The sequence below is a fragment of the Raphanus sativus genome, chromosome 6 (genome assembly GCF_000801105.2).
Source record: "Raphanus sativus cultivar WK10039 chromosome 6, ASM80110v3, whole genome shotgun sequence".
In the NCBI taxonomy this organism is placed as follows: Eukaryota; Viridiplantae; Streptophyta; class Magnoliopsida; order Brassicales; family Brassicaceae; genus Raphanus; species Raphanus sativus.
In genome coordinates, this window is record NC_079516.1 from 37,447,907 (window position 1) to 37,471,886 (window position 23,980).

At 36.1% G+C, this 23,980-nt stretch overlaps 5 protein-coding genes and 1 pseudogene across 8 annotated transcripts; 2 read left to right on the top strand and 4 right to left on the bottom strand.

The window, feature by feature from the left end:
* Window positions 1-1,927: 1,927 nt before the first annotated feature.
* On the bottom strand, window positions 1,928-4,237 carry LOC108807249 (pentatricopeptide repeat-containing protein At1g12300, mitochondrial-like). The gene has a single exon (XM_018579510.2). It carries the CDS (start codon window positions 4,005-4,007, stop codon window positions 2,109-2,111), a length of 1,899 nt encoding a protein of 632 aa, XP_018435012.1. The 5' UTR covers window positions 4,008-4,237; the 3' UTR covers window positions 1,928-2,108.
* Window positions 4,238-6,779: 2,542 nt separating this feature from the next.
* LOC108836709 (F-box protein AUF1-like) lies at window positions 6,780-7,693 on the top strand (annotated as a pseudogene).
* A 606-nt stretch (window positions 7,694-8,299) lies between these two features.
* Window positions 8,300-10,719, bottom strand: LOC108812962 (pentatricopeptide repeat-containing protein At1g12300, mitochondrial). The gene has a single exon (XM_018585367.2). The coding sequence runs from the start codon at window positions 10,511-10,513 to the stop codon at window positions 8,639-8,641; it is 1,875 nt and encodes a 624-aa protein (XP_018440869.1). The 5' UTR covers window positions 10,514-10,719; the 3' UTR covers window positions 8,300-8,638.
* A 215-nt stretch (window positions 10,720-10,934) lies between these two features.
* Window positions 10,935-12,835, bottom strand: LOC108812963 (UDP-galactose/UDP-glucose transporter 3). Its single transcript, XM_018585368.2, has 6 exons — window positions 12,655-12,835; window positions 12,452-12,549; window positions 12,239-12,369; window positions 11,941-11,971; window positions 11,723-11,826; window positions 10,935-11,644 (listed from the first exon to the last, which is right to left on the bottom strand). The coding sequence occupies exons 1-6, from the start codon at window positions 12,756-12,758 to the stop codon at window positions 11,117-11,119; spliced, it is 996 nt and encodes a 331-aa protein (XP_018440870.1). The 5' UTR covers window positions 12,759-12,835; the 3' UTR covers window positions 10,935-11,116.
* A 5,916-nt stretch (window positions 12,836-18,751) lies between these two features.
* Window positions 18,752-20,988, top strand: LOC108806233 (probable serine/threonine-protein kinase PBL2). Its single transcript, XM_018578286.2, has 6 exons — window positions 18,752-19,020; window positions 19,165-19,520; window positions 19,616-19,751; window positions 19,841-19,977; window positions 20,073-20,196; window positions 20,403-20,988. The coding sequence occupies exons 1-6, from the start codon at window positions 18,954-18,956 to the stop codon at window positions 20,873-20,875; spliced, it is 1,293 nt and encodes a 430-aa protein (XP_018433788.1). The 5' UTR covers window positions 18,752-18,953; the 3' UTR covers window positions 20,876-20,988.
* A 435-nt stretch (window positions 20,989-21,423) lies between these two features.
* LOC108807379 (ubiquitin-conjugating enzyme E2 1) lies at window positions 21,424-22,861 on the bottom strand. Of its 4 annotated transcripts, XM_018579658.2 has the most exons (7): window positions 22,671-22,861; window positions 22,531-22,583; window positions 22,293-22,432; window positions 22,175-22,200; window positions 22,015-22,104; window positions 21,854-21,942; window positions 21,424-21,784 (listed from the first exon to the last, which is right to left on the bottom strand). In XM_018579658.2, the coding sequence occupies exons 3-7, from the start codon at window positions 22,415-22,417 to the stop codon at window positions 21,656-21,658; spliced, it is 459 nt and encodes a 152-aa protein (XP_018435160.1). In that variant the 5' UTR covers window positions 22,418-22,432; window positions 22,531-22,583; window positions 22,671-22,861; the 3' UTR covers window positions 21,424-21,655. The 4 variants fall into 4 exon arrangements, with proteins under 4 accessions (XP_018435160.1, XP_056845504.1, XP_056845503.1 ...); XM_056989524.1 differs by lacking the exon at window positions 22,531-22,583 and having other exon boundaries at window positions 22,293-22,422; XM_056989523.1 differs by lacking the exon at window positions 22,531-22,583 and having other exon boundaries at window positions 22,293-22,426.
* Window positions 22,862-23,980: the final 1,119 nt, after the last annotated feature.

Genomic DNA, 23,980 nt, shown 5'->3' on the forward strand with positions numbered 1-23,980 from the left:
ATCGTCTGATCATCTTTAAGTTGTTGGTATGTGGTGTCTTGGGCGCAAAGAGTATTTTGAAATAGATGGACTAAGATAGCAAACGTGGTTAATTGCAATATCGTAAATAATAAATCAGCAGTTAAAAAAGATAGCAAAGGTGGTTTCAGGGTTGCACAAAAAAAAAAAAAAGCAAAGGTGGTTTCAGGCAGGTAGAAGTGACATTCTAGAGCAACTAACAAGAATTGATTGCTTGGAAGTAGAGTATCAAACATGCAATGTGAAGGAGAGTGATAGTGGCATAAAAGGTTGATGAAAGACAACACAGAACAAAGCATGGAGAATGCTTGGACAGTAAAACCACGAAACCACAACTTGAGACTTATCGAAAATATTCTGAGCTTCCTGATAACAAATATCTTTTATATATCTTCCTGATAACAAATGTTCTGAGGTTCCTGATAACAAATATCTGTACGTAAAAGGTAATGGCACTGTGCTTTCAGATTTACGTCCTTATAAACTTACATTTTTGGGTTCTTCACCTTTTCTACCTTCAGGCTTGATGCTGCAGAACAGGTCGAGGACGCATTCACAGGCTTGAATGTCCTCAAGTTTGATGAAAACTTCATTACGCTCCAACTGCGAACATGTATTCCAAAACTAGATGGCTTGCTTGGACAGCACGAACTTGTGCACAATACTCAACCATCTGAATTGATCCATGAATTGCTAATTCATCTTAAGGACAAAACTACAGAGATAACAGAAGTTGAGGTAAGAACACGCCTCCGAGTTTTACCACCGACGTGTTTATGTTTAAACTTTGCATGAATATAAATGAACTTTTTGTTAGTTCCTGTTCCTTTTTGTGAATAATATTAAAAACTACTTTTCTCCCTCAGATGCTTCCAAATGATGTATATATAGGAGACATCATTGACGCTGCTGATTCTCTCAGGTTTGTGCTCTGGCTTTTTTGTTTTGTCCTGGAATTTTGGTTTACTTATCAATCTTGAATTCTACTGCTACTTAAGACCAATAAGGAATCATAGACAAGAGGATGTTTTTCTATCTGTTTTTTGCTATCAAAGCCTTGCTATCTGTTGGTTTTCTCAAAAAGGTTATCCAGCCTCTGGTTTTAGTGTTTCCAGTTTTATGTACCTTTTGAGCCTAAACTAGTTCATGTAATTACATGGCAATAAAATGCTTAGATGACTGTTCTCTATCATCTAGGTCTTGTGTTTCATTATATAAGTTACGGCTATATAGCCCTTTTGCCGCATCTGCAGTTTCAGTATATAATTACATGGCAATAAAATAGCTTTCAGTCACCACTGTAAGTTTGTGTTGATCCTAAGGTTTTGATTGTATAACCTCTTCATTTGATAGGCAACATGAGCTCTATAACTCACCAGCGAGCTCCGAGTCTAGTTCAGGATCAACCATCATTGCCTGATACTCAGTCAGAGCATAAGGAGCCGTATCGGCCTGAAAGTTTTTGTGAAGCCGGCATGCCATGATTCTGCATTCCTTCCTCGAATGTTTCTAACCATTTCCTTGTTGGTTCCTAGAATGTTAATGGTAACATGTCTTAGCCCCAACAAAGAAAGCTCTCAATGAATAAACTCAGATTCAGATTTCCTTTTTTCTTTCTTTTCTTAGTGAGCACATAAGGAAGCCATCTTTACAACACTTACAAATTCAGGTTTAATTCGTGGCTTTGGCTTCTTTTTTTGTTTGTTTGTTGTTGGATGTGTTAATGCGATTCTTTACAACAAACAACATTTATAATTTTATATACTGTATGATGCTTTATATCGGCATATGCCTCCACTAATGAGGTTTCATGAAATTTCTGTCTATGGGTTTTGTGTCTCATTCTACACCACTTATAGTCCATGTTTTTCCCAAGTGAAGATTGCATGCACTTGATACACATTCGGTAAACTGAAAACATCAGCCTGAATCAGAAGCGAAACATTTGAATCGACAAAAAAAAAAGAGGACAAGACTGAAAGCATGATCAAGCTCTGTTTAGATGTACACAAACAAATTTAGTTTCAACTTTCAACTAATAAAACACACTAACCAGAACTTTGTCTCTTGCAAACTAAGGTCCAAACATTCTAAGAAAGCATATCCAGAAAGCTTTTCTTCATTCTACCATCCGATAACATATCCAGAACAATCTTTATCGTGGAAGCATCTGCTGAGAACCCACAACTCTTCATTTCTTCTATAAGTTTAGCTGATGTCGCTAAGTCTCCATCTCGGAGATGTGCCCTGATAAGAGTGTTGTACGTACCACTATCTGGCGCAATCCCATCTTCTTCCATCATCCTAAACAATAGACCCGCTTCAGACAGCGATCCTTTCTTACATAATCCTCCAATCATAATAGTATATGTTTTGACGTCAGGCTTCACTCCTTTCGAAGGTAGGCTGCAGAATAAATCCCAAGCATCGTCGACCTTACTAGCATTGCACATCCCGTGAATGATGATGGTATATATACCAATATCAAGTTCGGTCTTACAATTGTGCATTTTATCAAGTATTCCCAATGCCTCTTCTAGTTCTCCATTGTCACACAACCCATCCAGCAAAATACCGTAAGTCATGATATTTGGATGAACACCTTCAGAAACCATCTCCTGGAAAAGTTCCTTGGCAACATCAAGTTGTCCAGATTGACAAAAGCCTTGGATGAGAGTGCTATAAGTGACTGTATCAGCAACCACTCCTCTTCGAGACATTTTGCGGAAAAGTCTCATACCATCATCAACACGTTTAGCCTTACAGTATCCATTTATAAGGGTAGTAAACGTTACGATGTCAGGATCGCATCCCTTGCTAACCATAAGATCCAGCATCTGGTTGGCTTCATCTAAGCGCTTTTCATTGCACAGCCCATATATCAAAGAAGTATATGTAAAGATATCAGGATCAATGCCTCTTGTGATCATCTCATTGTACAATTCCTTAGCCTCGTTAAGCTTTCCCTCTTTCACAAAACAATCAATCAACGCATTGAAAGTGACAACGTTAGGGGTGATTTCCCTTTTAATCATATCTCTTAGCAACTGTGCACCATCATCCCATCTTCCAGCGTTACACAAGCCTCCAATGAGAGAGGTGTAGGTAAATACATCTGCTTTGAATCCTTTAGTTTCCATATCATTGAAAAGGCTGAGTGCATCTTCGAGACTCCCATCTTTGCAAAGACTATCGATGATGATGTTGTATGTGACTACGTGAGGCTTGACCTTTCTATGCAGATCCAAAGCCAAGGCAGTGTTTCCAGACTTACACATTCTGTTCATGACCGGACCATAGGTAAACTGATCGGGATGACATCCATTAGCCATCATACGATCTATCAAAGCCATTGCTTCAGACAGTCCACCTTGGAGAGAAAGGCCATTGACAAGAGTGTTAAGTATGATGAGATTTGGAACAACCTTCATTTCAACCATACGATCAACTAACTCCACAGCTTGGGAAACTCGACCTTGGAGACATAAACCGTTAATCAAAGTAGAGAATGTGATTGTGTCGGGCTCATACCCAAGTTTCAACATCTTTCCCATAACAGAAAAAGCAAAACCGAGTTTTTGGAGACGACAGAAGCAATTGATCACAATACTCAGGGTGTAGATGTTATGTGCAACCCCACTAGATTCCATCTGCTTGCAGAGAGCTAAAACGAGATTATACTGTTTTGTTTTAGCAATACCACTAAGCAATCTACTGAAATCTATGACCGTAGGGAGAGGACGAGACCGAATCATGGACTGGAAGAGAGCAACAGCATCATCTTTCTTGATACCGACAATCCCACTTCTCAATCTCTCTTTGTAAGAAGAGATCTTTCTATCGCTGCTCTTGACACCACCAGAAAAGCCTCGCTCGCAGAAGAACTCGTATGGGATTTGGACGAAAGCATTTCTCAGAGTGCCTGTCTCAGGCGAACGGGGACGAACCAATCTGAAAGTAGAAATACGACTCCGTCTCATCATCATCATCCCTGCTTCAGATGAATCTTCTTCCTAGGGCACACTCTGAGTGAGTGAATGAGTTCTGAAAATCTTTGTGGGAGAGAGAGAGTACAAAACGAAGAAGACCCGTTAGGTAACAATTTCGTGTCTCGTCTTTGTCTTTGTCTATGCGATTTCAATTTGTTTTTTTTGTAATGTATTGTCGACTAAGAAAAACGACATCGCTTTTAAAATTATCAACTTCAGGAGAATCGCCCACAACTTGTTCGACTAAATGCGCCAACGAGCCTCTGGTTTGGTTTGTTAACGAGTTGATATCTCCATTTTTCTTTTACAGGTTTTTTTTTTTAAGAGTTCTTTAGAAATGGAAAACTAACTTTTAATATTATTTTGGTTTAAGTTCTCTTTAAAGGAAAATTGTTATTTTAAATATATCATAATCTTAAATAAATAATTGCCATGTATCATATTTATGTCAATTAGCAATTTTGAGGATCAAATTTTTATAATAAGATACTAATTACTATAGGAAAATTAAGAATCAGATGGGGGGTATGTGACCATGTACCGCTTCGCTGGCTGTGCATCCGTCCATGTCTAGGCGTTCGGATATCCGTTGGAGTTCAGGTCAGGTATTTCGGATTTCGGTTTTAATCTGTTTTATATCTTAGGTCTTATCTTCGTAAATTTATAAGTACGAATCATATTCAGATATAATACAATAGTTTCAATTCTAGTTTGTATTACATTTTAAAACCCATAAAATAACCATTATATTGTTCGGATTCGGGTTATATCCGATAAGTTCTAATATATCTATTTAATATATAGAATTGATTATTTAAAGTATTTATTTAAATTTTGGATATGTATTTTTAATATCATAACAAAATAAATATGTAATTTAAAATCTAAAGTATTTATTTAAATTTTGTTTAGGATGAGCCTAGTGTCAGAACACAACCATCATTGCATGATACTCTGACAGAACACAGAACATAAAGGAAGGTGGAGAGGAGTTTCTCTGGACGTGTGATGTGACGTCCCCAAGGGGGCAAAAAACTTTAGCTGGCCTATTCAGGACTAGCAGACAGCATCTCAAGTCCACAAGTTCTCAGAAAAAAGTATAAGCTTTGTCATTCATTCATATTTCATAGAATACTGAGAGCTTTGAACAAACATTGTTTCTAAAAGAGTAATTGCTTTTGCAGGAGAGGAGCTTCCTGCTAAAAACACACTCGGGATAGAGTCTACATCTCCATGTCCAAATTCTAATCCTTCACAACCACCCCCCTTGGCAAACGTGTCCTTCTCCATCGTTTGTAAAGCCAACCATCTTTCTTATTGTCCCTAAACCGTGGTTTTGTCTCCACGGAGACATGATTTTTCACCCACTTTTTCTTTAGGTTTCAGTTTAGGTGTTGCAGCCAAATCGGCCAGGAAGTTTTTTTTTGTGAAGCCGGCATGCCATGATCTGCATTTGCATCCTTCTTTGTTGCTTCCTAGAATCAGGGCCGTCTTTTAGCACGTGTAAGTGGAGCGATCGAACAGGGTCCAAAATTTTAGAGAATCCATAATTCTTTTTTTTTAGTAATAGTTATAAATTTAAAATCATATTTTTATAAAAAAATCAGAATAACTATATTTGAATTTAGGTTTCGTATTTACAACCAATAAATGTAAATTACAATTTTTTTCTTTTGTTTATATAACCCAACTAAAAATGCAATAAATTAGGAAGTAATTAGTATTTATATCAATTATATATTTTGGAAAGTAAAAGATAGTTGTTAATGTGTGTTTGAATATTCAGTGGTAGTATATAAAGTTAATATACTAATTGGTTATGTTTAGGAAACAATTATCAATTAGTGATTATAAATATGGATATAAAAATATATTTTTTCACCATTTTTTAATTAGAAATAGCAAAAACAAAGAAAAGAAAATTAGCTTACAACTTCTGTTGATAAGAAAAAAAAATGATTTGTCTAATCAAGAGTATATAGTTTACTGTCCAGATTTTGTAGCTCTACTATATTTATAGATTATGATTTTTGATTATGCATATAATAAACGTAAAAAAATAACTGAAAAAGTTAGAAGAATGATCAAATTTGATGATTTGATCTATGACTTTGCATTGAAAAATGCCAAATAATTATGTTCAATGTTTTGATCAATGATTTTGCATTAGAACTAGAAAATGGTATTATTTAGATATTAAATAATAAATTGATGTAATTATTTTATGTTATATTGATATTTTGTAAAAAAATCAAAGTTATTTTAGATTGTTAAAAAAACTTATTTTTTTATTTTGAACAGGGTCCGTCTAAAGTTTGAGACGGCCCTGCCTAGAATGTTAATGGTGACATGTCTTAGCCACAACAAAGAAAACTATCAAAAATCTGCATTATACTCGGGTTCAAATTTCCTTTTTCTTTTCTTACTAAACACATAAGGAAGCCATCTACGACGGAAGGCAGCAGTGTGTCCTAAAGAAAACAAAATTATTTGCTTTGTCTCTAAAACAAAAAAAATTATTTGCTTTGCAGTCGGATACATTATCTGCGTATTAACCCTTGATTTCTTGTTTTGTTTTCTTCAATTATCTTTGTACAGAGTCCCTATCACACAATCTACATATATAAAAAAATGTTTCATCCCTCACAGGCTGCCACGTCGGATCCAGGCTGGAAAGTCGTGCTCCGTACGGTCGACACGTGTCTAATACGCAGGTAATCTTGCCGTTTCATTTAATCCTTGGTGTAGTGGGCTTTACATTATGTTGTGCGTATGGGCTTCACTAAGCTGTGTTGGTGTTTGTTTTCGGCCCGATTAAGAGGTTGCACATCTGTAACCCTAATTTGCTGCAAACAAAAAAAAAGAAATCGCACCTCTGTCTTATTCCCTAAGCTTGCTTCTCCCGTTCACTGTTCAAATCTATCCCAATCTTTTCCAGACCCGCTAAACCGATCAAAACACCGACTCCGGCTCAGATTCTCTCCGGATTTAACCGGATCCGAAACCTGGAGGTGGAGCTACACGGCGGAGACGTCAAGCTCGAGAAAGGCGCCGTCGTAAAATGGAAGACGAAATTCGGGGAGAGTCTCAAGAGCTGCGTCGTCGTCGCGTTCCGTTCGGCGACGGTCAACAACGCTTCAGCAATCGACGGCGATGACGGGGAGACCGATTCAGAGTTCGTCTCCGGTATAAAGACGCACGTGGTGTGGACGATCCGCGCGTTGATGGCGGTCTCCACGCGCCACTACCGGATGAAAGATCTGGTGAAGGAGCGCAAGGAGATGGAGAAGTTGGCGGTGCGCGACGGAGACGGAGAAGGGTGGCGATGGACGCGGCGGGGATGAAGGAGCGCAGAGAGACGGAGGCGCATGTGGACGAGAAAGGATCGTGTGGATGCACGGCGGTTGCTAGCGTGAGGATGAGTATAAGACACGCGCCGTCGGTGAAAGCCGCGACGCTCGTGGTCGTGAGGCCGAGTTGTGCTGATGATGGCGAGGATGCTGAGCAGGCGATGGAGGCGTTCGGCAGTTGTAGTATGTATAGAGAAGCCGTTACGGCGTTGCTTAAGCGTAAGAGGAATGTGTTAGAGATGAATTTTTTTTAGCTTAATGGGCTTTCGTTTATCCGGCCATTTAGTGTACGATCAAATTATTACACTGATAGAATATGATTGTCACATTAAATGATTCTCAGTAGAGTAATGGACAAATACAGACAATAGTTATATTTAAGGGTGAGTGTTATTACATAGAATCAACGCGATGCCAAAAAAAAAAAAAAACAGAAAAAGAGAATCAACGCAAGCAGTTAAAAATCACGCAGATTGCGATGAGAGTCGAGATTCAAGTCTACTGGATTCGGTTAAAGCCCATTAAGGTCCGTTAGAAATGGCATTAGGAGAAGTAATTTAAATTCGTTTTCAAGTTTAAAGTTAAGTGAACTGTGGTTCGACTTTTTCAATATCCTTATCGAACTATGCGCTATCCTCCCGTAGTTTTTCATGAACCTCATGTGAATATTTATATTAAATAATAAAAAATTAACTAATATGTATATTTTTAAATAATAAAAATTACATTAAATATTTACTCAAATTAATTTTTAACTTTCATCCCGCCCTACGGGCGGGTTTACCCTAGTATACATAAAAAAAAAACATTTTTCCTTCTAGGATATTGTATTTTCTTTTAGGATATTGTATTTCAGAATGTAAAGACATACAAACACATGAGTGGAAGGATATATATATATATATATAAGTTTCTTTTTTTTTTTTTTTTTTGTAACTGGGCTTATATATATATAAGTTTCTTCTAGCGCATTAGTACTACATTTGCTAAGTTTTTCTTCCCTCTACGTTTCAGACCTTATATGGTGAAAGTAAAACGTTTCCCAAACCAAAAACAAGAATTATAGATTCTGCTGCGCCCCCATTCTCAGCTTCAATCAAGTCTTTTCTTCTTCTGCGTTCTCTGCAGCTTCCTCCATTTCAAGTAAATTTGGTAAGACAACCCACCAAACACCAACGACACACATCCCCACAGTGTACACAAACAAATGTAGTTTCAACTCTCAACTAATAAAACACACTAACCAGAACTTTGTCTCTTGCAAACTAAGGTCCAAACATTCTAAGAAAGCGTATCCAGAAAGCTTTTCTTCATTCTACCATCCGATAACATATCCATAACAATCTTTATCGTGGAAGCATCTGCTGAGAACCCACAACTCTTCATTTCTTCTATAAGTTTAGCTGATGTCTCTGAGTCACTATCTCGGAGATGTGTCCTGATAAGAGTGTTGTACGTACCACTATCTGGCGCAATCCCATCCTCTCCCATCATCCTAAACAATAGACCCGCTTCAGACAGCGAGCCTTTCTTACATAATCCCCCAATCATTATATTGTATGTTTTGACATCAAGCTTCACTCCTCTAAGAGGGAGGCTGCAGAATAGATCCCAAGCATCATCGACCTTATTTGCATTGCACATCCCGTGAATGATGATATTATAGATACCAATATCAAGTTCGGTCTTACTCTTGTGCATTTTATCAAGTATTCCCAAAGCCTCTTCTACTTCTCCATTGTCACACAACCCATCCAGCAAAATTTTGTAGGTCACAATATTAGGATGAACACCTTGAGAAACCATCTCCTGGAAGAGTTCCTTGGCGACACTAAGTTTTCGCGATTGACAAAAGCCTTGGATGAGAGTGTTATAAGTGACTGTATTTACAACTACTCCTCTAAGAGACATTTTGCGGAAGAGTCCCATACCTTCATCAGCCAGTTTAGCCTTACAATATCCATTTATAAGGATATTATAAGTCACGACATCAGGATCGCATCCCTTGCTAACCATAAGATCCAGCATCTGGTTGGCTTCATCTAAGCGCTTCTCCATGCACAATCCATATACCAAAGAATTATATGTAAAGATATCAGGATCAGTGCCTCTTGTGATCATCTCATTGTACAATTCCTTAGCCTCGTTAAGCTTTCCCTCTTTAACAAAACAATCAATCAACGCATTGAAAGTGACAACGTTAGGGGTGATTTCCCTTGTAATCATATCCCTTAGCAACTGTGCTCCGTCATCCCATCTACCGACACTACAGAAGCCTCCTATGAGAGAGTTGTAGGTTATGACATCTGCTTTGATTCCTTTGGTGTCCATTTCGTTGAAAAGGCTGAGTGCATCTTCGAGCCTCCCATCTTTGCAAAGACTATCGATAACCATGCTGTATGTGACTACGTGAGGCTTGATCTTTCTGAGCAGATCCAAGGCCGAGGCAGTGTTACCTGACTTACACATTCTGTTCAAAACCGGACCATAGGTAAACTGATCGGGGTGACATCCGTTATCCATCATTCGATCTATCAAAGACATTGCTTCAGACACTCTACCTTGGAGACAAAGACCATTGACAAGAGTGTTAAGTATGATGAGATTTGGAACAACCTTCATTTCAACCATACGATCAACTAACTCCACAGCGTGGGAAACTAGACCCTTGAGACATAAACCATTAATCAAAGTAGAGAATGTGATTGTGGTAGGCTCATATCCAAGTTTCAACATCTTTCCCATAGCAGAAAAAGCAAAACCAAGTTTCCGGCGACGGCAGAAGCAATTGATCATAATGTTGAGAGTGTAGATGTTATGTGCAGCCCCACTAGATTCCATCTGCTTGCAGAGATCCAACACGAGATCATACTGTTTTGTTTTAGCAATACCACTAAACAATCTACTGAAATCAATGACCGTAGGAAGAGGACGAGACATAATCATGGACTGAAACAGAGCAACAGCATCATCTTTCTTGATATTGACGAGACCACCTCTCAATCTCTCTTTGTAACGAGAAGACATCTTCCTATCACTGCTGGTGCTGCTGACACCTCCAGAAAAGGCTCTTCCAAGGAAAGGAGTTGTAAGAGTACCTCCAACACTACTCAGAGGGATACTACGAGGCTCAATTACCAATCTCCGACACAACATTGTTGTCTGTTTCGGTTTCAAATCTGGAAAAAAAAAGAAACCTAGAAGAAGAAGAAGAAGAAGAACTCCACTCTCTCTCCCATCTTCAGTGACTTGATGATTCTTCGCCCAATCTCACCACCCAACGAATTTCATCCACAGCAGAATGAATTATTTTTATCAATAATTTGAGAGGGTTTCGTCGTCGGTAATCTACTTCATGTTCTCGGTCTGTAGAATTTAAGATTTATCTAATTTGGTTTCAGACTCCGGTTTGGGTAAAACCAGACCGCGTGGTATCTCTACTCTCCGGTACAATAATCATGTTTTCTTTATTATCTTTGTACAGACAGTCCCTATATCACAACATTAAAGAAAAAAAGACACATTTTTCCTTGTAGGATATTGTATTTCTTTCAGAATGTAAAGACGTACACTTGAATGGAAGGAAATATGATTTGACTTTGGCTTGATATATATAAGTTTCTTCTAAGTGCATTAGTCTACATTTTTGCTAAGCTTTTCTTCCATCTACGTTTCAGACATTATCTGGTGAAAGTAAAACATTTCCCAAATCAAAAACAAGAATTATAGATTCTGCTGCGCCCCCATTCTCAGCTTCAATCAAGTCTTTTTCTTCTTCTGCGTTCTCTGCAGCTTCCTCCATTTCAAGTAAATTTGGTAAGACAAACCACCAAACACCATCGACACACATCCCCACTGTTTGGACGACAACGGATTCCCGCTCAGAACTGAAGACACCACGATGCTTACAAACTTCCTCGTTGTCGTTATGGTCGTGTTAGCTAGAGACCCGAATCTGCTTATCGTCAAGAAGATGAAGTTTTGTCCCACCGCACCGCACAGACAGTACATGAGAATGTCCCATGCTGCCTCAGGGTGTTGCTTGCAGAACTGCACAGCTTCGAATCCGCTCCCGTGTGGCAGACCAAACATGTAGACCATGTTGTATATGGTTCCCCATAAGTTCATTCCCAGCATTATGTCCCACGCGCTGGTTTTCGGGTACCTTGCGGTAATAGAATCTTGGGTGGCGTTTGTGAACCCGTCAAAGGCGAGGTTCAAGAAGCAGAGGCCGTAACCAAGAGGAGCATTTGGATTTGCTAGCTTGCTGATGGTCTTTGAGCTAGTCTGAAACCAGATTTTAATACCGTTTACTAATGTTTCCATAGATAACAAAATGTTAATGAATGCAGCAGATTTGTTTACCTTAAGAAGGGCAAACATGGACACTCCTCCGGCAACAAGAAAGGTGCAAAGATACTCAGGCAAAGTGTATCTTATGCCATAAACTAAGGACCCCATCAACATGACTACATGAAAGGGAAAAAAAGTATAAGATAAGAAATACAAGAAAATCTTGATTTATAAAAAAAAAAACATGAGAGAAAATAGTAACGAGTTATCTCCCTAAATAGTCACTTCACCTGGAATCATTTTAGAAGACTTTGCCAGGACCTGCAGCAAAAAAAAAAACAGAATCCAAATCAACAAGATCTCTTTGCTATGAGTTTTTATTTATTTTTGGTTAAAAATGGAAGTTTAATCCTAGGGCACAAGGGAACCAATCCCCTTATACTACCACTACCACTAGCTGTGGTTAGGGCCCGATTTTTTGAACGCCTAAACCGATTTTTAGAACACTGGTTAAAACTAACTAGCCGAAGTATCAACAAAAAACAAAGACGAACAGTGTTGCTTACAACAATACTATGACTAAGTTACCTGAGCAGGATAACTAATATACTTGAGAGCTTCGATACCCATGGCAGGACCAATGGTATTAGTAATGCCAGCACTCCAGTACGTCCACCATGGAGCTCCACCACTACCTCCATTGGACCACAGCTTAATCACTGCTCACAAAACACACAAAAATCACTTCAGCTTCTTCATATAAACAACAATACAGATTAAAAAAAAAGGAAGAGTACTCACTTATAAAAGACCAAACCAAGCAGACCACATTCTGAGCCAAGTTCAGAAACGCAAGATGCTCGAATCTCTTCTCATCTTCCCCAAATCTCTTCGTGGACCTATTATATTAAGAAACACACAAAAGTTTGTGACTTTGTGGATCACAAACGCATATGCCTTTGATGATCGGATTCGATTAGGGAGATAAAGAGATTTTTGCTTACAGGGTTTCCTGAAGAACGCCTTGGTAAATGTAGGCAGCCCAGATCCCGGCGACGCAGAACGATAACAACAGAACTCGCCGGAGACCGGTGCCGTGAGATTCCATCGCCTGTTTTTCTCCGACTATTACACCGGCGAGGATTCGAATGTGAGTTTTGAAGTAGTTTTTGGAGATCAATTTATGAGATGGATCTGAAGTGAAATGGAAGTTATTAACAGTGTAAGAGGCGCGAGAAAGACGTAGATGTTCCACGTGTTGTTGTTTTATTGGATGGATTAACTGACATGGCGTTTTTCATTGGACATGGGACGTGGATTCGTTTATGAAATCCATGTCACACACTGGCATTCCATGTCTGAGATAGAGATATGAACTACGTGACGTTTGTTTCTATGAAAAACCTCAGGAGTTTTATGGCACCCATATTTGGCCTTCTTCTGATTAGCCAAACTACAGACAGTAAACATTAAACAACGTAAAGAAAAACTGTAAAAGAACATATATTCACATGGTCTATTAATGATGTATTTTAAGAAACTAATCTGTTAAAGGAAGCTAATTACAGTTTTAAAATAACATTAAAAATTAGAATGGAAGGTTATTAAACTAATTAATTATAACTAGATACTTACTTGTGCATCCGTGCCCATATTTGTTTTTACTTTTTAAAAATAAATATTTATTTATATAAGTGATATATATTTTAAAATTTATCAGTTTACATAATATTTCTAACCACAACAAGTTAATAGTTTATACTGAGTAGTTTTATTTTTTCTTCTAAACCATCAATCATATCATTTATATTTTTAGAATATAACTCGTATACTCGTACAAATATATTTTTTACAGATCAAAATTTTATGATATTGTATAATAAAATTGTTGTAAATAATGTTTTAAATATATAGTGCTATATATTTACAAAATTCAACATTTATCATATCGAATTTACATTGGACTGTTATTTATATAAAAATATATGTAACATAATAAATTTGTATAATATATAAATAAATCTTTCTATTTGATGACTTTTATTTTAGTTATTACTAAAAATAGTTTTATAGATTTTAAAACAATATTATTTGCTAACTATTAAAAACTATTTTTAATAATTATTTCCAAACATACATATATCTAAAATAGGAAAAGACAAAGAATATTAAAAGTTAAGTTTACTAATTATTTATCATGATTTTTTAGTTAAAATTTAATTTTCGAAATGTATTAATTAAGCTAGAATAGACAAAAAATATCTTAAAAGATATGTTAATTAATCATTTCAGTGGCCAAGACCTATGTTAACAGGTAGTGAAATCGAGACTGCCAATGTCTATTGAAATGATGTCTTTTTTGGCAACGTAATGATTTCTTTTCTATATAAAATTTGATACTATGAATTTTACATTATATATTTTTTTCATTAGATGGAAAAGTCATGTTCATAAGTTTAGAAAAGTTAAAATAATCAATAATAGGACTTTAAAAATGCAAGCCCAAACAGATGTCATATAAACATGCAGGATTATTTACGATTTGATATAAATATAGAAACTTTATACAGAGGTATTCATATAAGAGTATCAATACAACTTCAATTTCTTATAAAATAGTGTAAATCATCAACTAACTATATTTTCATAAAAAAATAACAGAATTCGGTGCATAGTGCGGGTTATAGTTTAGTATTTTACGAAATAGAAGTCATACAGAAGGAGAATAGTTAAGGAATGAATTTGTGTAAAATAAACATACATAATCGTCCTTAATTTGGAAAAAACAAGTCTGGTTTGAAGAATCAAAAGAGTAACTATTAGTCTATAACCCACTCATTGTCGACAAAAAAAAAAGTCTACAACCCACCAAATTTTTCATTAGTTAGCTTATTTTTATCAATAAAAAAATAAGTCTGGTTTTCTTTTTGATCAATCACACATGCATAGTTAGCTTATTTTTTTAAGCTTTCTTCTATTGAGCAGGTATAAAGAATTCGTGATACCGGTGGATTCAAGTAACTTGGTCTCAGATAGTCACAATGTAATTCTTTCTATTAATGTAATCCCCTTATTATTAAAAGAGAAGCATTTTGCATTAAATGCATTCACATTGTAAAATTTATATATGGAAGGTTGAGGAGAGTTTGAGAGGAAAGGGATAACGTGTCAAGCAAGTAGAGCTTCTCACAAAAAATCGAGCACTACTTTCCTAATTTGCATTGACATTATGTGTTCATCGGGACAGAAAAAAACTTTGATTACACGAACAAAACAATGTGAGTCGTGACTCACGTGAGGTTAACAGAGGGTGATATTAACGAATGGAGCATGGCAATATATTAACGGATGGAGTGTTTCAGAGCATGAGAGCCATTACGGATGGATGAGGGGAGAAATTTAACAAATGGAGCAAGGGAGAGACATGCCAGCTATTACGAATGGAGCAATGCAGAGCATCAAAGCCATTACAGCGGTGGAGAAAGAGCATTGTAAGTCTCTTACGTTGCACTAATGGTGTTCTCTAAAGTATGAAGCTCTGAAAGACGTTTTGTTGGTGAGGTCGAGGCATGAGACGCATTATGAATTGCACAAGGAAGAAGGTTAACGGATGGAGCAAGGACGAGGCGTCAGAGCCATTACGAATGGAGCAATGCAGAGGCATGAGAGCCATTACGTCGATGGAGAAGGAGGATTGTCAGTCTCTTGCGTTTTGTTGCTGAGCTCGCAAGTACCAAGATCTGAAATACGTGTTGTTGGTGAGCTCGAACGTATGAATGTCTGTAAGGCGCGGGTCTTATGTGTGTGTTCTTCTATCCCATCATATTATATGTCGGACGTGAGAACATTTTTCTTCAAGGAACAGAAGAGACCACCTTTGGATCAGTAATATCTAATTCTCTAAGCTTGAAGAGAAACTAAATGACTGGGTGTTATTGTGTGGGTGTGCGTTTATCGTGTGGGTGTTATTCGAGAGACCACTTATGATACTTACAAAACGTGAGAGTGAAATGTCGACTACCAAGTAATGGCGTTTTTAGACAATGGTGTTCTTCGTCATGACACTCTTCTTGCTTGCTGATATACATTTTGTGAGGTTCGACTTTTTGATGAAGTTGATGTTATTGTTACACATGCACGTACGTGTAAGAACATTCTCATGTCGACTGATAATTTTTTCGATTGGTATTATTAATTTAATTAAACCGAAACTGACAATAAGTAATCAAAATCGAATTAAACCAGCATAATCGAGTCTTCATGGTTAATTAAATGATTGTGTGACCTTTTCAAGTAAAATAATAAGCCGTGTTTACATAATTAATCGTGGATATATGAGTTATGGTAATATATTTGATCGTGTATATATATGTTATGGTAATATATGTATTACTTTGAGTGCACGGCAAGGTGAGAATATATGTTATTAATTATCATTGGTGTCATATATGAACGGTATAGTTAGGTTTAGCTACCTATATAAGTAGCCTTCAACCTCTCTATATTATTGCATCTCAAACATTCGGAAAACAGTCGAGTTCTTAACATCCTACAAAAATGGCTTCCCTTACTGTTGTGTGTGATTTGAAACCATTCAAATCGATGTGGAAGATTAGAGTTAAGATCATACGTTTGTGGAGACAATACTCTGCTGCTGGTGGTCTCACTATCGAGATGGTTCTAATCGACTCCAATGTAATCATCTTCACTCTTTGTTTATTATTTTTGGCAAACATCACGTCTGATCAAATTTTTTTGAAACTAAATAATATAAATATTTTTATTAATTTATTAATTTTTAACTCAAAGATAGTGTATCATTTTTAAATATGCAGATTAACTCATGAGCTAAAGAATCCGAACAAGACCCCTAAAGTTTCAATCCAACCCAAACCAAACCAGACCCGTAAAGATTCGTAGAAATAATCAGATTTTACAATATAAAAATATAAAATTTTAATAAATATTTCATTTGCGCAGGTATTATCCTAGTTCTTTCTATTATAATTTACAAAGTTACTTCTATTGAGAGAATTCTGAAAAGATGCCAAATTGTTTTTTGTCCACACGTGCCATGCAGCTCTTTCATTTCACGGATGCAGCTCTTATCATGTGATATAATATTTAAGAAGGAGAAGTATTCATAAACGTCGACTACCACTTTCCATTAGTTTTTTTCTTTTTTTCTGAGAAAGGGGTTTTTACCACTTTACATTAGTTATATATTATATATGGTACAAACAATGCTTTTAGTTATTAGCCATGGTTTGATGATACATAAATACAATAGTGATCTACAAATATTTTAACACTTTATAAATCATAAATTTAACATTGCATAACCGTATAGAATGAGAGCACTCCGAACAAGCAAACAAGTGTTCCAAAAAAAAAAATGATAGAAGAACACATCCTAACCTTGTACGAAAACGACTTCACCTTTCCATATATCTCTCGGTCATTTCTTTATTTTCTTCTGGTAGCATGTGTCACTGTTGCCAAATCCCTTTTTGTTGTTGTGGCAAGAAGTCTTTTTAATTTGTTACAAAAAAAAAGAAGTCTTTTTAATTCATGATAAACTTATTTTAGTTCTTAAACACTTCACCACGAAAATACAATTTAGACTCTGCCATTATTTCCGAGGTTCCCGATTTGAGTGAACACTGAGACAAAACTAATATAAATATTTCTTTTTTCCTTGATAAATAACTAATATTAATATTTCGTAATATAGTTTCGGGGTTGGACGGATTACGAGCGCCAGCCTCAAATCTCCTATTATTCATAAAAAAAAAACTTCACCACCAACTCACAATTTTTCATTTTCAATATTCTTGCTTTCGCATGTCCGTTTTCTGCATGCCTCTTTTCATTTAAGGATGCATTTTATTCCAATCTCGGGGTCGAATGATACAAAACCTATAAACCATAAAATGTACAGATCCTGGGAAATTAACTCCAAAATTTAAAACGTAAACATTCAATTTTTAATTGTAAGAGAATATTCCCACATATTATTGATCGTGACTGAAACATCAAAGTTATTATCCAGCAAAGCAAAATAGACAAGAAGATTTCAACGAAATGGGCGATCCAGCCCCACCACCTTTACTGTCCCTTAATATAAATAATATTTTGATCGTCAACGAAGACCATATATTTGTTGAAAAACAACAACCGGAATTTTTATTATTTTTTATATACGTCAAATAAAAATAAGACCTTCGTTTTTGTTTCTTTATTCCATAACTTATATATTTTCATATTAATAAAAAGTATTCGACAGAAAAATAAGCCATTTAAGTATAAACTTGATTCTAGTACACGTTTTAACGAGTCAGCTATAACTTGAGCCATCCAAAATATGCCATAACATTTAAAAGACAAATATGGGGAAAATTTTAGTTACAAAAAGTAAAACATGGGAAAAAGAAACTAAAAGGGGATATTGAAAGATGGGAAGAAAAACAAACATTGTAAATAAAAATCTGGTTTCATTTCATCTATATTTTGAACTTGAAACTGAATTGGAAACAAAAATACAAACAAACCACTTTGAAATCACGTCTCAGTTGTGTTGTGTAGTATTAGTATATAATTTCTAGTAAAGCGAAAATAAATGATAGAAAGCTAAGAATTATTTTGAATAATTGTTTAAAATCTTTTTTAGCTTATGAATTTATTTTATATTTATATATTCAATTAATGTATTTAATTATCTAAAAATTTTAAAATATTCATCTTTCTCCCATTAGCAAGCAAGAAAAGGCAGACACTGAGATGGGAACACGACTTTTTCGTCCACCACCTTCTTTCATTCTTGTACTAATTAATCACCACTCAGTTACTGAAAACAAAATATCATTCAAAAGTTTTTTACGTACAGTCAATAATCAAACGTGAGCATGACGCAGCCGGGTCTAACTCGAGTTTCCAGAAGTGTCCTGTCCGATGGCGTTAGACACGTACTGGGACCACGGACACTATTGTCATTTCCAGACGAAAACTGACGTCAATATGGACTCAAGGGTAGTCTTGTCTTTTCAAATAAGTTATCATGAGTAGAAAACAAAAGCACACGACGACTTTGTAATACTATTATTATTTATTTGTTTTTGCTTCTGAACCTCTCTGTTCTTCTTCACCTTCCTTCGTCCTTCCTCTAGACTTCTTCTTGTTGATATTTTCATTCTGTTTGACGTATCTATTCGCCGAAACTTACTGTACTCTGTTCTTGTCCTGATCATCTGTGTCCTTGTTCCACAAGCTTTGTCTGTCTTCAAGTTGCTTTTTTTTATCTGAAATGGGTAATTGCTTAGATTCATCAGCTAAGGTGGATAGCAGCAACCATAGTCCACATGCTAATTCTGGTAAATAGTTACCCTCTCTCAAGCCTTTATCGCTTAACTTGTGTCACATGTTAAAAGTTTCTTGAAGATTTGTTCTGGTCTCCAAATAGGGATCTTGATATTGATGTTTTTAGCAAATTAATGAGAGTTTCCTATGCTCGATAGGTTCGTCCGCGTCGAAAGTCTCTAGCAACACAAGCCGTTCAACGGGTCCTTCAGGAAGAAGCACAAGCTCTTACAGCACAGGAAGCAGTAGTTTAGGATCATCATTACAAACGCAGCCAAGAACAGAAGGAGAGATACTTTCATCTCCGAATCTAAAAGCTTTCTCTTTCAACGAACTAAAGAACGCAACTAAGAACTTCCGTCCTGATAGTCTACTGGGCGAAGGAGGTTTCGGCTGTGTATTCAAAGGATGGATTGATGAAACAACTCTCACTGCTTCACGACCTGGTTCTGGTATCGTTGTTGCTGTTAAGAAGCTTAAGCCTGAAGGTTTCCAAGGTCATAAAGAGTGGTTGGTAAGCCCTGGTTACTTTTTGCCCTTCTTGTGATTTGATGTGTGTGGGTTTAGTTGTTGCTAACATTGAGATTTTGCTTCTTCTTATTTTAACAGACTGAAGTGAACTATCTTGGTCAACTTAGTCACCCAAATCTTGTATTACTAGTTGGTTATTGCCTAGAAGGCGAGAACCGGCTCCTTGTATATGAGTTCATGCCTAAAGGAAGCTTGGAGAATCATCTTTTTAGACGTATGTTTTCTTTAGTAAAAAAAAATATATCATAACTTTTATTTTGAAGCATTGTATTTAATAATCCGTTGGGCCAATGATTATGGCAGGTGGTGCACAGCCACTTACATGGGCGATAAGGATGAAAGTGGCAGTAGGTGCAGCTAAAGGGCTTAATTTTCTACATGAAGCAAAGTCACAAGTGATATATAGAGACTTTAAAGCTGCTAACATTCTACTCGACGCTGTAATAAACTCAAACTGACTCTCTTCAAATACATTTTAGTGATTTACTTAGACTTTTAACTGTTTGAATTAATGTTGGTCATATAAATATTGCAGGAGTTCAATGCTAAGCTTTCAGATTTCGGTTTGGCTAAAGCAGGTCCTACTGGTGATAACACACATGTGACCACAAAGGTTATGGGTACTCAAGGATATGCAGCTCCTGAATATATAGCCACAGGTTTGTTCTTGTAGATTAAACCATGAAACCAATCTATAGTTTAAAAACAGGTTTTATCAGTTTCAGTGTGAGAACACTTCAACAAGTTTTTCAAAATCTTTGACTTCTAAATCTTGAAAAGCTTTATCTTTGACATTAACCAAAAATCTGTTGACCTTTAGAGTGTTTTTGTTTCTTAGACAATCTTTCAATCTACTGTACTGCAGGTAGATTAACGGCAAAGAGTGATGTGTACAGCTTTGGTGTGGTACTACTGGAACTCATATCAGGAAGACGTGCCATGGAAAACTCAAATGGAGGAGTTGAATATAGTCTTGTGGACTGGGCTAAACCTTACCTTGACGATAAGCGAAAGCTTTTCCGCATAATGGACACAAAACTAGGCGGCCAGTATCCACAAAAGGGAGCTCTCGCAGCTGCAGGCCTCGCGTTGCAGTGCTTAAACCCTGATGCAAAGCTCAGGCCAAAAATGTCAGAGGTTTTAGTCACGTTAGAGCAGCTGGAATCCGCTGCTAAACCTGGAGGTAATAAACACACGCAAATGGAATCTCCAAGAGCTCGTCATTGCTCTGGTATGCAGAAATCTCCGGTAAGATTTGGTCAAGATCGGCCTATGCAGCACATAACTCCTGGTGCATCGCCTTTGCCTTCTTATAGTAAGTCTCCACGTGTAAGATGAAAGTAAATAGATCATATATCGTTGCTTGTATGCGTAATGTATGTAAAATGCGGTTTGTCTGTGTACTTGTATGTATGATTGGAGATGAGTGAAGAAATGATTTATTTATCAAAGTGAAATGACATGAACTCTGACTAAATACTATCTAAGCACACCACACTAAACTAAAATGCAGAGAGGGAAAGAACACACTAAAGAATTAAGTGTGATTGTGTAAGACAATCTCTTTGCATGAACCTACCACTCGGTTCTGTTGACTCATCTGAAACAATCAAGAAACGAATGAGTTAAAAGGTTGTTTGATATGAGTAAAGCTTTTAATTTTGTGTGAATGTGAGTCTTGTTTACCACTATTCTTTGTAGAGGAAAAAGATTTGTTACCGTTCATAGATCCTTTAGCTGAGGCTAGGAGAAGCTTGTGAGCCATAGTAGTTGGCATGAAGAAAGTTATAAATGGAAGGGCTATAGAGAGAAGGTTACAAACCCTTTAATATTTTTTCATATCAAAACCTTTTACAACGTTGGTGGTACCCCTCCTAGGCATGAAGAATGTAATAACACATATATACAACAAAAAGGGGAACAATTCATAAGGTTTGGTACAAAGTTGTTTTAAAGGATGTTAGGTCTCATAGAACCCCCATCAAAGAATCCAAATCACTAAAAGAGTTTTTTTGGAAACACAAAAGACATGAATGAAAAAGATAAGTAGAAAGCTGTTGCTGAATGGTGTGAGAGTAGGAGAGAGTTTACACAAGCTTACAAGTAACTAAATAAAAACTAGTCAGCAGTCCAGCTTTGCTCGACAACATCACGCACTCTTCGGTTGTACTCACGCTTGCTTTCGCTGTACATCCGAGCAGCTTCGGAGTTTGCAGGAGAGTTGGGATTAGGGTCACAGAGCAAAGACTGCGTTCGAATAAGGAAAAGGGATTAGAGAAGAGGTATTAAAAAGATGTGCATTTCGATTAGGAATACCTGGATGGAGGTAAGAATAGCAGCAACATCATATATAGGACTCCACTGGTTTTGGAGAATGTCCAAGCATATACTCCCATCAGCATAAACTGCAAAAACAGGTTAGTATTAGCCAAAATTGAAAAAAAGAAGCTAAAGTGGAAGAAAAGAGAAAAACTTACTATTAGGATGGAACATCCGTGACACAAAACGAACAGTTGGCGGTTTATTTGGATAGTCTTCAGAGAAGTGGAGTGAGAGCTTGAAAGTGCCTGCACAGGTAGATCAAGCAACTTAACACGATTGATCCTTGCCAATTAAAAACAAACATAACGTAGTTACCTCCATCCCATGGGGTATCATCAGGCCTGCAAAGCAACAAAAACAAGAAGGGTCTGAGTCACACACAGTAAAGAAAATGATGATGTTTACTATTAAGTGCTGTGGTGGGTTGAGTAACCCGAAAATGACAGCGTTCCAGAGCATGATATTGTTGTCTTGAGGAGCACCGCTAATACCAGCAGGTGGGTCTTGCTGCAACCTCTTGAAATCCCTCATCAACCTCTTCCTTGCTGGAGTCGACATCCTTCCTACCTTAGTCTACAAAAAAAACAGAACATATTAAAGAAGCAACATATTAAAAACTGATATTTGGGTATATGCCAAGTAACAGATTCGGATCTGTAAAGGAAGCTTACGAGCTATGATGACACACACAGCCTACATAGCTTAAAAACCTAAGACTTTGAACCTACAAATAGCTTAAAATCGAATCAATTCACCAGAATAGCTATAGCTCAGATGAAAATGAAAATCCATGGATGGGATGAAAAGATACCGTGGAGAACAGATCTCGTGTTAAAAGGAAGAGAGGCGGCGAGAAGCTAGAGGTCGTCAAGCGAACATCTGTGTCGCGGCCAGAGAAACTCCGATCAAGTCGAGAATCAGGTGGTGGCTTTAGAGAAAGATTCTCTGCTCTGTAATTGTTTGATGGCTTTGCGTTTGTCTTTCGACGAGCGAGTGGCTACTAAACCGTTAGGGCGAATTGTACCGTACTGTTAACCGGACTTGGTCGATTACCTTACAATCCAAGATTAGAGTTGCAAACAAGATTCTGACATATTTTTTGTTTTAATTATTTTTGAACACATTTAATTTTTATATTTTTAATCATAAATTTAATATTAATTTAATTTGATAATATAATTATTTAAATAAATAAAATATATAGTTCAACATAACATTTATTAATAAGTCATGTTTTTCTTTTAATATAATAGATATAAGTGATGATTGATTCATTGTAAAAATTAAACTGTTTAATAGAAAAACAATTTATAAAAATCAATATAATGATTTCATATTTTGTGATATGATATCACTATATCGGTTTCTATAAATTGGATTTCAGTTAATTATTTTATGTAATATATAAATACAAGAAGAGTAATCAAATATTATTACATTTTCTATAATTTTAAAAATTAATAACCTTACATTATTATTTGTATATCATTTAGATTATTTGGTAATTGTTATTAATTAATCTTTAAACTCTCTCAACGATTATTATTGACATCTAAATAAAAATTATTTAATTTAATATATATTTAGTAAACATTATGAATATAAAACTTAATAAAACAAAATATTAAAAATAGTTTGTTAATTTATAAATTTTATTCTTTATTAGTTTGGTTATTTCGGTTGATGGTTCGGTCCGAAAATAAAATCGGTTGATATCTAAAAATTTCAAATTTAATTCAATTTTGGTTTGGTTCTTTTGGATAATTTGTAGCAATCCGGGTTATTGGATAACTATTTCTGATAAAAGTTTGTATTGTCTTTGTTTTTTTGTCGGCAAATGTTTGCCGTGGCTTGTAGATCTGAATTATAGTTTATTTTCTTTGTAATTTTTGTATGAACACCTACAAAGACCTATTATTGATGTCACCCAGCAAATTAATGTCAAAAAAATTCTCTCTTCTTGAAGCAACAAAACATGAGACGAGACGAAAGGTAATGAATCCTAATAAGAACTAGATTTTGATCCGCACGCCCGTGCGGATATATTTTTATAAAATGTGTTGCTATTTATTTTTCATTTCAATATTATTATTTGGCAAAAAAACTCGAATCCAAAAAATT